This window comes from Pinus tabuliformis, chromosome 2_2 (assembly GCF_031772625.1).
Source record: "Pinus tabuliformis cultivar Carrire ecotype Pingquan chromosome 2_2, CPIR1, whole genome shotgun sequence".
Taxonomy (NCBI): Eukaryota; Viridiplantae; Streptophyta; class Pinopsida; order Pinales; family Pinaceae; genus Pinus; species Pinus tabuliformis.
The window spans coordinates 1,203,730,622-1,203,747,236 of NC_142300.1; the positions used below are offsets into that span (position 1 = coordinate 1,203,730,622).

Genomic DNA, 16,615 nt, shown 5'->3' on the forward strand with positions numbered 1-16,615 from the left:
GCACTCTTAATTAAGAAATTGAGATTTTTTCCAATTTTTGTTGGTGTGTTTTTGAAAGATCACGGTCTGGAGTCATAATGCTTTCTTTTATTGTCATTTCACTCAGCAAGTTGGAGCTTTGAGACAATTTGGAATGTAGCTGAGGTTGATTATGTAGTGTTAGAGGGGATTCCGAGTGTTGGGCAAGTGTGTTTGTCTAGCACCTACTAATGCTATGTAACTATTATTAATGGTATGTAATGTTAAATTCTTAGTGTAAAAAGATGAAAATGAAAGATAATATTAAGAAATGAAAATTGAATATGACAATAAGAATTTATTAATAAATTCTTATTGTCATATTTCATTTTTATTTCTTAATATTATCTTTCATTTTCATCCTTTTACTTAAAATTTTAATATTGCCATTAATTGTTTCAGGATGTTCGAGTGTGGTTCCAACCTCATTGGATTTCATATGGAGAAAGTAGAATTTTAGATCTCACACAAAATCCAGCAGACTTATCAGTTTTCAAGATTTCAGGATTGGGGATTGTTCATTCAATTTTGTCAAGTATGAGGGTGTGGAACTAACATTTAATCTAGAGCACCAAGCCCTCTATACCTCAATGTTGGTGGCAGTGATTGTTGAGCTCCTCTGTCATGACCTTAGTAAAAATATACTCATCACTCAAACAAAATCTCAATTTGACATGTTAAGCTTTTTCTATCTTATTTTAATGGTTAGAAGGTGATATTGATGATGAGCATCCCAATATAGACAATGATTTTGATGATATGTAGTTATTTGTTGTAGCATGATTGTTTTTGGACTCTAGAGGCCATTTAAAACCTCTCTGTTGATGTATTTTTGGTTCAGAGATGAATTTCAGTTGGTGCTATGTTGGTTATATGCACTAGTTGTATGATTGAATTTGTATCATCATCTTGTAAAATTGCAAAAGTTTTAGTTTCTAAATTCTAAAACCTGCGTGTGAAACAAAAGAGCCAGGGGAAGGGACCAACTTGTGAGAAGAGATCAACGTGGAGAAAAGCCGTGTAATAGAGTGAGTGGGCATAACCCATGTGGAAGATATAGCCTGAAAGCTAAGTTTTGGTAACGGAGTATTCAAGGCTGTTGAGCAGGAGGTTTAGGTGAACTTCTCCAAGTAGAACTATACTCTTCTATATACAAAAGCATTGGACACTGCGACCAGTTGGATTGAAGATGTGATCAAAACATGTTGGCATCTTGTCCTTAGTGGAAAAAGATCAACCTGAGCCCGTTTGCACCATTGTCATCCATGAACACAAAGCTCTCAATTGGAAGAAGTGCAACGACTCCTTTTCCTGTGCATTTAAATTGTATGAGTGCTTCCTGTTACAGTTCTAAGTGCAGTGGCTGTTGTCAATGTGGGATCGTTGAAGTCAAAGGCAGTGAAAAGAACCAAGTAGCGTTTTTCGGCCACTGGAGAATTTGTATGTGTTATGTGTGGCAGATATGGTGAATATATTCATAATGACACAGATAATGATGTTTGCAGTACGGAATGTAAATATGAGCTGCTACAGCTGCACACTAAGGAACATGCCGAGAAATCCAAGAGCCTGGGTTTTAAAAAAACAGAGTAGTTCGGTGGCTAAGAGGAAACGAATTAGAAGGAGGAGGTCCTGGGTTTGATTGTCACTAGGAAGAAAGCTGCAACACCAGAGAAGATGGGTGTTAGAGTGACAACTAGAAGAAGAACAAATGCATCTTAATGAAGATCGTGAACAGAAGGAGACGAAGTACATGTATCTACAATGACCCAAGATGGGTGTGGATGATTTTGAATTGTTGACCATTATTGGCAAGGGAGCTTTACGAGGGACTATTGTATTGATGGTGAAGCGCAAGGAGAGGAACCAACAATTGAAGGAGGCTTAGAAATTAGCTGAAAAATAGAGGAAGCACACAATTTTTTTTTCTTTCTTTCTTCTCAGATCCAAGATGTATGCTTATCTGATCTATTTGTCAGTGTATTGAAGCAATTGTAAAATAAGTGATTTAGGTTGTTATTAAAACCATGTATGAGTTAGTTATGGGAAATGATGCTGGGTCGCCTGGACAAATTTTAAAGGCAAAGTTCTTTTTTAATGTTAGAGTCAAAATTGAGTTATTTCTTGTAATAGATCAAAAGTCAATATTGAATTTGAGAGTCTCAGTTGGAGTCAAAAGTTAAAATTAATTATTGTAGTGAAGATAGGAAAATTTGGAGTCAAGTTAAATGTAAGTCATTAAGAAGTTGTTGGTTGTCTAAAATAGGGCGCATTTTCAGTTGTTTCTGAAACCCAAGGTTTGTAAAGAGTTGAAGGAGTCAAAGTTAAAGATCTTGGCTGTGTAATGAGTTTAGTCAAAGTCAAGTTTGAGTTATGCCAAGTCATGTCCGTGGTGCATTAATTAAGTTTTCCAAACCATGGTCATAGTTGTCTTGTTGGGTCTTGGTCAGCTTCAAAAAGAAACAGAGTTTGTAAAGAAGATTGGAGGTGTCTTGTTGGATGGAGGCGCCCCTTCTACAAGAAATTATTTCTGCAGGTATTGCAGTAAGTCAAAACAAGTGTCACAAGATGATGACGATAGAAGAAGAAGAGAGGAGGAGGAAAATAGAGAAGACTCCATCAATGAAGCATACAGATGAAGAGCAATGAAGAAGCAAACTCCATGAAAAAAGAAGAAGAGAGAGAAAAAATGTAGACTCCATGAAGAAGAGAAGACAAAAGGAGGCTATAGAGAAAAGTGAAAGTGAGATGGAAAAAGAAGATTTGCAGGATGAAAGAGGATGATGATAGAGAGAATGAACTCCTGGATTTCAGAAGACAACGGAAGAGAGTTGATGCAGTAGAAATGAAGCAGTAAAAGTCGGCAGAGAAGAAGAAGCAAAAGAAGAAGGAAAAGGAAGATGAAGATACAGGTAGAAAAAAGACATGAAACAAGGTAAATAATAGTACTGTGTGTTCAGATGCATATGTAATGAATCCATGAGAACATCCCTAAAAGTATAATGGTTCCCAATGTATTTGATGTATGGAAAAGGCTAACTGGGCTTGAGTTGAAATTGAATGTACGTGAGTCAATGTGATGCCCGATGAGGCTAGTATAGCCCCATTGAAGAGACAGTGGTGTCGAATAACCATTTGTCATGAAGGAAAAAGTGGTGTTGAATAACCACTTGTGATTGTTGCGAGAGAAACAGGTTTATGATGGCTAGAAGAAGCAACTTGATGTTTATATGGTTGCAAATAATCCAAGAAAACCTCGGGTAAGGTTACGAGTAATCCAAAAAACCCAAGTTGATGAATGATGTTGATGATGTAGGGGGGTTGAATATATAGATATGAAAATATGTTGCTGAGCCATGTATGAGAAAAAGTTTCCTAGAGAACCAACAGATACAATGACTAGTGACCCATGTATTCCTGTGGATGGTAACTTTTTTATATGGACTTAAACAAACACATTAGTTATGTTTTTTTCCAGGTACATGATGAAGGATGAAGATAAATGAAGATGAAAGGAAAAGGCCAGAGAAGAAGCATGTAGACAATTGAAGATGAGGATGGTACCAGTTCAAAAGACATCTGAAGACAGAGAATTCACAAGTACTCGTTAAGGGGGAGTATGATGAAATAACTCCTACTTGTGAATAATATTTAATATTTAAATAATGTAATGAGATAGACCAAGCATAAAATTCTATGTATGATTGAGAGATTGAGATGAATGAGTGAAAATAGGGATGGAGATTTAGTGAGAGATTCATGGAAATATTTGAGGGGATAGTTATGGTGGTGGTTTGAACACGTTAATACAATGTATTTGTTATGTTCACCATCATTATACATAGTGACCATTTTGTACAATAGAATCACACACAGAAATCTTGGTTTATAACATATTTCTCCCTTTGGGGGTTTCTCTTGTAAGTTTCTTGTGTCCCTTGATTCATGAATGGCTGTTATAGCCAACAAGAAATAAAGCTGTAAATGATATTGGGTAGGGCATGGTAAAAAAGAATATGTTCATCCTCAACCACCTTTATATCATAAATTTGACAAATTTGTTGATACTTCTATTGAATACCAAGAGAAAAAAAAAAACAAGGAAAGGAGGAAAACAAGTCCAAGTCCTTGATTCTCCACTATTGAGTCCTTGATTGGAAGGCTATCATGATTGGGGATTCAACATCGACTTTGATGTACCATTTGTTATTTGGCATCCACTACATCATATGTGTTAATGCTTTCTCCTTTTTTTGTGTAAATGTGTTTTGCTGATGTTGTTGCACTATAGGTTTATAATTAAAAAAAATGAATATATTTTGTATTTTGTTTTAATGTTTGCTGCAAACTGCTGATTTTTTCTGATTTTTTCGCCAATGGTTTTTGAGAATATGTGACCCTCACTGATATTTTACCAATTCCAATGTTATCAACACTGGTAAACACAATATTAAAGATAACAAGAATTGTACATCAATATTTTTGATAGCAGTTAATAGTGTAAATTATATTATTTGTTTTTCAACTTTCATTTCTCTTTGAAATCGCACTACTGAAATTATCTGGACTGTTTATGAATTTACTTCCAATTTTGTTCCCAGAGATCTTTCTGGAGCTCCATGTGAGTGACATAGTTAGAAAAATCATATTTTACCAGATCCCTCAGGCTTGGGTGCTTTATGCATGGATATGATACGGATTCACTCAGTTTTCGTACCGACAGCAAATTCAGATGGACAACAAACATTAATGTCGGCCTAAGTCAACCCATTTGTGGAATTCCATCCATGAAATTCAAAATTCTACGCATATGAAGAAAGGCCACATAATTTTTATTAAGTTCATTAGTTTTGGCCATCAACTAGTTGTCTCTTAATAATAATTTTTAACGTGTTTTTAGATGGTTCTGAAGGTGAAAGAAAGAAGGAAAGAAATTATTTTAACGTCCACGAGGCTAAGGATAGCCTATGGGATAGATTGCTTCATCTGCTTGATGTATTTGGCCCTTTTTCTGTGAAGTTTCAAAATAAATGCTCCCAACTTCTCGACAAACCTTCGCTAAATAGATTATCCCAAGAGCTAGCTGCCAACTTATCTGCATAACTTTCCCTATTGTCTTTGAAGGCCTCACATTCTAAAATGAAATGTTTTTCTGTTTCCACTTTTCTGGAAGAACAAAAAATTCATACTCTTTCCTCCCACACTTCCTTTGGCCTTTTCCAGCACCCTATTACACAACGGAGTTGATGAGAATTAGTCCTTAACTGAGCAATAAGAATCTTGGCTCTCCAAGAGATATTGGCCTCTATGTATGCTTTTGGTTGATGACTATTAGTGGGATTAAACACTTCAATATAGTAATTTTTCTTTCTTCGTAGCTCCTTATCCCAAGTGCGTTTGTGGAACTTTTCCATAACAAAAGCTTTTATCCCTTTGATGTTTATGGGACACGCGTTCAAGCAAATACCCCATTTACTAAACCATTTGTTATTTTGCTGCATCCAAGTTTTTTGCTCTTTCACAATCTATTATTAAAGACAACCTTAGGCTATCGACCTTCTTCCATTTGCTCAATTTTTTTTAAATACCTTATGACTCGCACCATAGCAATTGCTTCAATAGGAGCAGTCCCTGTTTCACTTAACAAGATATCATAAGGAACTGCACTTTCAATCTTAAATTTGTTTGTAATCAAATGCTTCTGAATTTTCTCAATTTGTCTCCACTGTAGGTCGGATGTATTGTTAGCCCATAGTTCACAACCATAGAGAATCACCAGAATCACTAGAAGTCCAAAAAGAGTTTGAGTGGTTTTCCACTCCTAACTCTATCTCTCTACACCTATTTTGAAAAGCATCAAATGCTTAACAACCCCCCAAAGTTCTTTTCTTTCTACAATTATTCCAGCTTAGATTTTTGTTGAAGTCAATTCTGAGGCATTTGTAATCTGCAACTTCTTCCATAATGTTGCCTTCAAAGTAGAACTTATGCTGGTTATGTTTTCTTTTCTTAGAGAAGACCACTACTTTCGTTTTGCTGATATTGACTTGCATCCCAACACTTCTACAAAAATGCTCAAGGGATAATAAGTGCTCTTGCAAACCAAGAGCCGATTTAGTAATCAGAATAAGATCATCTTCATACAAAAGAAGCCTTATAACAAACTTGCCCAAATAGATACCATCACCCCCTTGCGAATTTAACCACTCCTCAAGCTTGTCGATATATAAACCAAAAAGGGTAGGAGATAGTGGGCAACCTTGCTTGACCCCGATATCACTTCTAAAACTTTCAAAAATGCTTGCTGAAGTTCTAATTTTGACTTTCACCTCTTCATACAGCCTATGCACAGCTGCTCTCAAATGTTTAGGAACCCCAAGTTCCTCCATTCTGTGCCAAAGCTTATCCCTAGGAACCGAGTCAAATGCTTTTTTGAAATCAACAAAGCAACAAAAGACTTCTTCCTTTTTCTCCCAAACTTTTTCAATGATGTGCCTTAAAGTTATACAATGATCAACTGTGGAATGTTTAGGTCTAAAACCTGCTTGCCCTTTAGCACGCTTATCTCTTTCTTTTGCCCACTTGCTAATTTTGTTTTCTAGCATGGTTCCAAATAGCTTTGCAAACAAAGTGTTTATCATGATGGTCCTATAATTGGAGGGATTATTGACGTCACTGCTCTTGAAAAGAGGTATTGCTAGACTAGTTGTCCAATTTGTGGGGAGCCCTTGTTGTATGATGTTGTTGAATATTTTTGTAATGTGAGGTGCAAGAATCTTTGAGCCCCACTTTAGATATTCTACTTGGAGTTCAGCTAAGTCTTTTGCTTTTCCAATGCCCAACTTCTTGATACCCATCTCTACCTCTTGTACCATGAAGAGTTCAGTATCAGTGTTGACCAAGGGGGGAGGGTCAACCTTGGGAACCTGCTCATAGAGTCGTCTTGCATAGTCAAACCATTTAGAAGTTGTAATATTATTTCCAATTTGTATTTTTTTCGGTTGGAGCTCCTTCCAAAATAATTTGGGATTACTTTCTCCAAGGAAGATTAGTTCTTCCCTCCTTGAAACCATGAAATCGGCCTTTTTCTTGCTTAATAACTGTTTGTAAGCTTTGAGCTTTATGTTATCTTTGTTTGACTCTTTCCACATTCTCCTTGCCTTTTTGCATTCCTTGTCAAACCAAGCATTAACCAGAAAGAAATTTGTTTCAGACTTCTTAATATTTCCTCTTTTGCACTTTGCAAGTGTGTATTGAATTAAATGTGTTAATTCATGACTATGAAGGCTATGAATTGTAATTTTCTCCTTCTCGAAGAGCCTCTCTAGCATCATTTTGAAGGTATTACAATTTTCTGGGGTCAAAAGAATTCTGCCCTATGGGAGATTTTGTTGGACATGCTGAATTTTTGACTCTAATTGTTTCTTTCCAATCCAAGAGAAACATAAATAAATTTGGTTGTGATCTGATTTCAAGTTCCACAGCTAATCTCCAATCAAAACTTTGCTATGGAATGTACCCCTCAGGTCTCCCTTGAATGCTGTGTCCTTCATGTTGCAATGTGCCCTCAAGCCTCCATGGAATATGTTGCCTGTTGTCTTGGAATGTGAATGCACCATCTGTCTTACTGGAGTGTGCCCTCAGGCCACAATCCACCGTGTTGTATGTCTGACGTCATGCTGCAATGTGCTGTCGGGTCTCATATACATTATTTGTTTATTAACTAAATCACCAATTACAAGTGCCAACACATTATGTTTTAGCCACACTTATTTTAAAAAATAACTTAACTAAATTGTGGGATAAATGTAATTAATTACACACACACACACACACATATATTGTTTGCGAGTTTATGTGAGTCTTGAGATGACTTGCATGACTAACCTGTGGTTTGAGTAGCTGCGACCTAGGGGCATCTAAGCTTTTAAAATCACCTGGCGATCGCATCTGGCCTAGGCCACACTAGCCTTTAGCATGGTTGAATTTTTGCGTACGGAGTTTCGAGCTGGTGACATTTACACCATGGAGTGGCTTAATAGAACACCCTGTCATTGTCTGCTCTACACTCTTTGAGCATTTATATTATATCTATAAATTAATGTAAATTTTATATTACTGGTATATATAATTTATATATTATTATTATATAAATAATATAAAATTTAATATACATCAAATATATTATAAAGTATATGTATTATAAATATTATATAGATATAGATATTTATACATATTTTTAAGTTTTAAAAATTATAAAAGTATATTTATATTTATTTGTACTTATTGTTTCCTGCCATATTTGGATCATGGTTTTTCCAAAAACTGGTGGATCTATATCCATATCCGGATCCGCGTCTTGGTAACTTAGGAAAAATTGTGTGGATTATCATGTGGATTTACATCAAATATTCCTTTGGGAAGAGAGGACGTTGATTTTAGTCTTGCTATCGAAAATCCATCTGATTTCCATGAGTTTTGCTATGACTTGTTAATACAATATATAGCCAATAAAATGGTGGGCTGTTCAGGTGAATTCTAAAAGAACATAGGCTGTTTTAAATAATTTGGTTCATGTTTTAATTAGACTCTTGCATTATAAATTGTGTAATCATTTTCTTGTTATCAAGTACAATTGGAACTTGATTTTCTACTTCCATTGGTAATTGTGTTATTAGCTTATTATTGAGTTTTTGCTTGGAATCTGTTTAATCTTCAGGTTCTAATGAGAAATTTTTAATTGCAGATGATACCAAGACTTTGTTGGGAGCTTGCCCAACTACAAGATACCTACATTTTACAAGGTCTGGTGCAATTATCGAATTGATTTTTGTCGTTCACAAAACTTAATTTATTTTACGAGAGGCAGTTGTACTGTGGCTATGCATAATTAGTTTTTGATCTGGTCAGGTGATTATGACTTGAAGGTCATGCGGCAAGAATATTACATTGCACAACAGAAGAGGGTAATGTTCCCTATTTGCGTTACACAAATTTCTAATGCTCCATTTACTCTACAAATGATGAAACCAGTTTACAAGCTTGAACCATGGATAAATAATCTGGAAATAAGGGGGCATAGCTGTGAGGATTTCATGTTCTTATTCTATATTACTATAATATTTTACTGTTAAACTCGTATGCTACTTTAGCAGCATTACTTTAGTAGATTTTGTGCTTTCATTAGCAATGTTGTTAAGGAAAACGTACTTGATAATGAACTCACTACAGATTATTTATTATGCTCTTGATACTTAATATTATTATTTTGCTGAAGTCTTTTCTGTTAACGTTCACCTCTTGTCATAAATGTGTATGCAACTGTCTAAGGATAATGGATGGATTGGAGCATTGTTTCCCCACTAAGGGATTATCTGGTTCAGTATAAATTTGTCTCCTGTACTTGGTTGCATGTGTTTTAGGTTTATAGTTTCTATTAACTGTTGAACCTTACAATTTAGTTGGTCCTAATGAAGACTTATGAAACTGAAGAGAAACCACTACCCAAGTTCCCATGGTAGTCTAGGTTTTGCTATGTAGATCAGTGCTTCATTGAAACAAAGGCCCAGGTGGAGTTGTTCGCCAATATATGGAACAATAGTCCCCTTATATATGTGTAGAAGTTTGAGATATGTTTGCTAGCTTCTTTTTGAATTCCTTGGAGAGAAAATCCCTACTAGAGAAACTCTTCACCGTGTTTTGTTAATTCCCCACTACCTACTCTAGATGTTGTTTCCCCATTATTGGATAGTTTGGTTTGAACTTTGGTACAAATTTGTCCCATGTACTTAGTTGCATTTGTGTTAGGTTTGATGTTTCTATAATTGTTGAAGCTTGCAATTTGGTCCTTCCCAATGAATAGTCATGAAACTAAAGAGAAATCACTACCCAACTCCCCACGATAGACTTGGATTTCGTACATAGACTAAGGCTTCATGGAACCAAAGGCACAAGTGGAGTTTCTTTCTTATTTAGGCAACAATTGTTCTGTCATGTACATATGGAGGCTTCATATATGTTCGCTAGATGCTTTTGGACTTCTTCAAGAAGGAAATCCCTAGTAGCGAAGCTCTTCATTGTGTCTTCATAATTTCCCTGCACCTACTCTAAAGATACTATATTTATGGATGGTGGATTTCATTTAACATTTTTATGACTTGAGATCACATAATTTTCTACTCTTATGTGATTTTCTTTGAAGCCTTTTGATGGTTCATTAAGTTGATCAGCAAGAAAAGGGTCTTCATAGATAATTAGTTGAACTTACGAAATAGCAACAATGAGAAACACCTAATCAAGTTGGTACTCACATGAGATGATAATTCTTGTGGCATAAAGCACTTTCCTCATTTTGGTAGGTTCTTTTGTTTTCCTTTCACTGGAGAGATTCATTCATGTGTTGGAGGTTTTCCAGCTTGGCCTTGACATGGAAAATAATGGAGGTGAGGAGATAGCAACTACCAAGATTGATTGAGATAATACAACATAAAACAAATTTTCCTGTGATCTATATGCTTCGTTAACATAGGGAACCTTAATTTGCTAGAGTTGAGTGTTGTTAGGAGTTGTAGTGTCATGTTAGCTTTTGGTTTTAATCCAAAAGTGTTTTAAGCTTGCTGGGAGAGGGTTATGTTTGCTAGCCCCTTGGTGGTGTTTTAATGGACATATGATTAGCTCAATTTGGGTGGATACTTGATCTCAATTGGAGTGTTGGCATGATGCTCTTACTATGTAGTTGTTATCTTGATTGGTGTGTTGATTAATCCATTGGGTGCACACAGTGTGGGAGTTAGTTGCTCAGTTAAGGGAGGTACCTAAAGAGGAGGACTGCCATGTAGTTAGGCCTGTAGATCTTGAGACCATGCGATACATGCTCTAGAGGTTGGGCACTTGACTCGAGGATGCTTAGGTTATGAACCATACTTTAGAAAGGTTGGTGATGGACTTGGACACGTGTTGAGGACTAGCATTGGAGCTTTGTGACCAGGTTGACACACATGGGAGTAGCATTGGGCATGGCAGGACATGTGGAACACAGTTAGATTCTAGAAGAAGAGTGCCTTGTATGAGGACACTTGGATAGTGTGGAGCATTGTGGAAGAGGGAGCATTTGACTAACAACCTATTAGGGAAAGAACCATCTTAGACGAAGGGCATGAGCCTAAGGAGGATCATGATTGGAATTTGTTTGACTTTGGGGGTTAAATAAAGCCTAGTTTGACACCAATGAATCCTTGGATTGTAGAGTGCTCCATGTAGAGTTGCTTTCATGGTTACTTGTATGGACACATGTTATTATTATGTGTTAGTCTCCCTCACGTACTTTGTACATATAAGGGACGAGAGTGCTCTAGTATTCATCATCATGACTGTACTCTCCCTTGAACTTGTCTTGGAGATGTTAGGATTCATAAGGAAGTTCGAGGAGTTGGTGTTAATTTTGAGGGCTAGATTTTTCTCTGCTATAGATACTTGCTTTTATAAACTTTTTCATCATTTACATATTTTATTCACCCCATAGCATCTTAACATCACTAGCAATTATGTAGAGAGAACAATAACATTAACAATGCAACGAAAAAGAAAGGAACAATAGAAGAAAAACATATACAACAAAGACAACAGTATTTAGGTCAGAGACCAGGGAAAATCCCCACAAGGTGGAAAACCAATGTTTTAAAACTTCGACTCGGGTTCGAAACCAACTGAGGGTCGACTCTGACTCAGTATCGACTCGACCATTTTGATTTCAATAACTAGATCGTTGTAAAAAATACATTAAATATTTATTATTTATGAAAAAACATAATTTTAAAGATTTTCATTCATGTTTCCAAATGCAAAGCATTAGAATATAGAGAGAAGGCAACATATGATCAAAGCTAAGTTGCAGGAAACGTGGCCCTAGGGGGCGTTTCGCCAGGGGAAACGAAACGAAACGCGTTTCCCCGTACCGTACGGCCTGGAAACGCGTTTCCGGCCGTACGGCCATGTTTCCCGAAACGGAAACGTGGCCGTACAGCCGGAAACGCGTTTCCAGGCCGTACGAGCCACGTTTCCCCCAAAAAAACATTTGTTTTTTTTTTTTTTTTTCTAATGTAGATCTCTTACATTTGTTTGCCCTAGTGTTGATATGCAGTTCATGGTAATGTTAAATTCTTAAAGTAAAAGTGATATTCTCCTTTATTTTTCATTTTCATCCTTTTACTTAAATTTTTAACATTACCATGAAATGACTCAGGATGTTTGAGAGTGGTTTCGCCGTCATTGGATATCATATGGAGAAAGTAGAATTTTAGATCTTACTCAAAATCCAGCAGACTTATCTGTTTTTCAGGATTGGGGGGATTTCAATGTTTCCATTGGATTTTATCATGTACTAGGGTATGGAACTTGTATTTAATCGAGAGTACAAAGCCCTCTATGCAGGGGAGACTCCCAATAATCAAGAGAATGTAGGGTACTAGGGTATGAAACTTGTATTTAATCAAGAGCACTAAGGTCATTCGACTATGTAGGAGGAGACTCCCAATCAACCACGAGACAAAAATTTAGAAATTTCTCGTGGCTGATTTTGGATATTTCTATTTTCATTATGTGATTATTCATGAGTAAATGTGATGTAAATTTAGATACTTATAGTCTATGCATTGACAATTGACAATTTTATCATAATGTAATAAATTAGAATGTATCCTATATGCTTTATGATTGCACATATTTCTTAAATTCCTAATATATATATATATATATATATATATATATATATTCGCGTTTCCCCGTTTCCAAAATTTGGGGAGGTCGCGTTTCGTATCGCTTCCCGTTTCGGAAACTCGTACCCGTTTCCCCGTTTCGTGCAACCTTGGATCAAAGTGAGCTCATGAATATATCCATTATATCAAAATGGCACCCAGTGCACTGTCCAATACATACACGATATAGAGATCAAAACAAAAACACATAACCAAGGAGGCTCTAAATGGCCTCTACAACAAAAGTAAACTGTAAAACATCACTAGTCACTAGTAATATTGGCTACTGCTAAAGAAGCCAACATCATCTAGCTCAGACTCTGAATCAGAGTCAGATAGGGAAACCCATGGCTCCTCCTCCTCATCACCATCTCCAACTGCAATTGTAGAAGTACTAGCACTAGCAAGCATAGTAGCTGCACTCTGAGATAGACGAGATATGCGCTTCCGTCATGGCTGAGTAGAGGAAGTGCCTGCAACTACAGGACTTGGGCCTAGGCCTGGTACAAGTGGATTTGCATTCAACTAAACATTATGTTCAAGTAATGCCCCCGTCTGTAAATCCAAATGAAGACCAATATCCTCATTAGAATCAAACTCTGCTGCATGACTCTCCACTACGAAATCTGATGTTGGATCAATATCTTCCAACACAATGGGATCTGTATTAGGTCTTTTGTTCAACAACTCGTTGCGTCTTAGCCGGAGGTTATATTAGACATAAACTAGATCATTTAACCGTTTTTGTTCCAAACAATTTCTCTTCTTCATGTGAATCCTCTCAAAGATAGACTAATTGTGCTCACACCTAGCAACATTGCAAGTTTGACTGAAAATATGGATTACAAACTTATGTAATTGAGGATAATGGCTACCAAATGCCTCCCTCCATTGTGCTGCAAAAAACATAGTTGTGTAAGGAGTTAACTCAATAGATTATATCCAACTTTCAAATTATAAACAATTTAACAAAATAAGAATTTGAAAATTGAAATTGTTTGTTTACTTGGTCATCTGCTTCCCTTGCAATCCTTGCTAGGTTCTTGCCAAAGGTTCCTGTAGCTTTGCTAAAACAAGTGATTTTTCGTGGTATCTCTAGCTGATCACTCTCCTTAGGGACCATGCAGTCAATGCAGTCAATCAATCCATCTCTAACCTCCCCAGTCAAAGCTTTTGCCTCTAGAGCTTTATAATGATACCTTGGGTTCAGAAAAAACCCAGCTGCATGTATAGGGCGATGGCATTGATTGTTCCATGTTTGTTCAATGATTTCCCAATAGGGCCCATACTTAGCCACTCTATCCTTGTATACTGCCTTTAATTGCTCCTTTGCTTGATCCATAGCCTCAAAAATGAAACCCAAGCTAATATTTCCCCATCCGCAAACCACAACACCTTAACCAGTGGCTCAACAATCTTCACAATTGCTGCTGCCTTTTCCAAAATATTTCTTCATTAGCTTTCTTTCTCACATCTTTGCCATCCTCTTTGTGAGACCATTGACATTCATTCCATTCATCACTGGAAAACACCCTTTGCAAGTTTCTATGTTGGGAAAGCATAGATTGCAATGTTAAAAAATGAGTTGCAATCCTTGTGATGGCAGGGCTAATAATATCCCTGCCCCTTGTGTGTTTCCTCATCAGGTTCAAAATCCATGAGTGATTTTAGATATATTTTTTTATGCTTTTGGCATGCACGTTCTTGACCCAATCTACTTTGCTAATATCCTCAAGCATGAGGTCTACGCAATGTGCAAAACATGGGGTCCAAAAGATGGTTTGTGTTTTTCCTCTAACATTTTACCAGCAAGAACATAGTTAGAGGCATTATCTATGATGATTTGAACAACACTAGCCACCCTCATGTCTCCAACAACCTCATCCAAAAGCTGAAACTACAAGTGTGCATCTTTCACACTATCAGATGCGTCAATTGATTTTAGAAACATGGTTCCCTTTGGGCAAAAGATAAGAAAGTTTATGATGGTACGGTTCCTTTGATCAGTCCATCCATCGGACATGATGGTACATCTTGTTTTTTCCCATGAGCTTTTGAAATCTTTCAAATGTTCATCAATGGACAAAACTTCTTTCTGCAAAAGAGATCCCCTTAACTCATGTATAGTAGGGCCTTTGAAGCCCTTTCCAACAACAAATATGACATCAAACATAGGTTCATAATATGGTGAACGAGAAGCATTGAAGGGGATCTCAGCATCATACCACCATCTAGCTATGTAATCACAAGCAATTTCTTTCAATTCTTTCTTCTAATTGTCATCTAACGTGGGTTGCATTTGACCTCTATTAGCTTGAGGACCATGTGCACTATCAAAGGGAGAGGAGGGTGTGAATTAAATTTTGATATCACCCTTCTTTTTCATTTTACTCTTACCCTTTTCTTGAATAGACTCCAAAGAGGGAGGAACATAGCGAAACGGGTTGGATGCATCAATGCAAGGGATAAATGAAAAGTCATCATAATCAAAATTGGGGTTGTCATCCATGATGTGTTTTATACTCCTCTTCTTCCCAATTTCAACCTCTATTTATTTTTTCCTAGCTTTTTCTTCCTCAAACTTTCCTGTTTTTTTTATCAACTCGTTCCTAATCTCCCCAATTTGTTCCGATGGTGCTACACATGGGGCAATTTGGCCTCTAAGACCAACCAAGTGCTGTTTCAGCCTATGAATGCCCCCTCCACCCCCCTTAATTTTTCTATGACAAAATTTGCAATGCATTTGATTATCAATTATTTCAGCATATGCCCAAGAAACATCTTTTATTCGAAGAGCCATTTTCTGATATTTGGACATGGAAATGAAAGGAAACAAAACTGAAAATGAAAAGAAAAAAACAACTCTTCAATGTTCATTTCTTTTACAAAAATTACTCTTTTCAAATTCCAAATTTGCAAAAAAAAGAAGAAACACAAGCAAAGGCAGATTTTAGAAGTGAAAAAAAACCTCTAGGCTGTAGCTGCCTCAATGCTGCTCCAATGGCTGCCCAAGAAGCTCCTCACCGCTGCTCTGATGATTGCCCAAGACTCCTCATTCCTGCTCCAAAAACCAACTCCATAACTCTTCACAAACTCCTCACAAATTCTCACACAATTGCAATGAGATAGCTGTGAGGAAATGTGAGGGGGTTGGGTAGCTTTTATAGGCTTGGGAGAGGTAGATGGGCTTCAAGAAAATTTAAAACCAAAAACTAATTGTGTTTGGGGTTCGAATTTCCTTCCAAAAAGCGTCGCTGGGCATCTTTGATCGGCTCGACTGAGCCGACCGGTTTGATACCAAACTGACTGAGTTAGGGACTGGCTTGGCCGGTTCGGTAACAAACCGGCCATTGAACCAGTGTTTCTATTGAGGTTGCCCTACCGGGGGTTTGGGTCGGTCGGCTTAGTTGAATCCGATTCAGTTTGGCCGAATTTTAAAACACTAGGGAAAACTGAACCATATTCTTCTTCTATTAGATATTCATCAATTGTTCAACTTAGATACAAAGTACAATAAGAATATGTAATGTTCCTAATGGAAAAATAACAGTAAATAATATAGACATGCACTAAGCTACAACAATGAGAAATTCACACATGCATGCATAATCAATAAACCATAGAATATGTGTAGTAAATATGAGCCATTTTATTAATATCAATGCTAGAACTGAGTACAAATAGAGTGGAATGATGGAATCTAGGCTTGCCTCTACAAGCATGCAAACCCGGAAATCACTGAAACAGGTAACTCACACTACCCAGAAATTCTATTGCTTCTGCTAAATTTGCTCCAAAATTTTTTCTAAATTAACTGGAGGCTTCTCTCATCCAAATCTACCAAA

The 16,615-nt window shown here is 36.7% G+C and overlaps 1 protein-coding gene across 2 annotated transcripts in view; it reads left to right on the forward strand.

Annotated features, from left to right (window-relative positions):
• Positions 1-16,615, forward strand: part of LOC149197816 (AUGMIN subunit 3-like) — a 332,310-nt gene that overhangs the window by 198,050 nt on the left and 117,645 nt on the right. For both annotated transcript variants that reach the window (XM_089405979.1, XM_089405977.1), the window contains exons 11-12: positions 8,765-8,822; positions 8,929-8,984. In XM_089405979.1, coding sequence (XP_089262105.1) covers positions 8,765-8,822; positions 8,929-8,984 — 114 coding nt within the window. The remainder of the gene's footprint in view (positions 1-8,764; positions 8,823-8,928; positions 8,985-16,615) is intronic.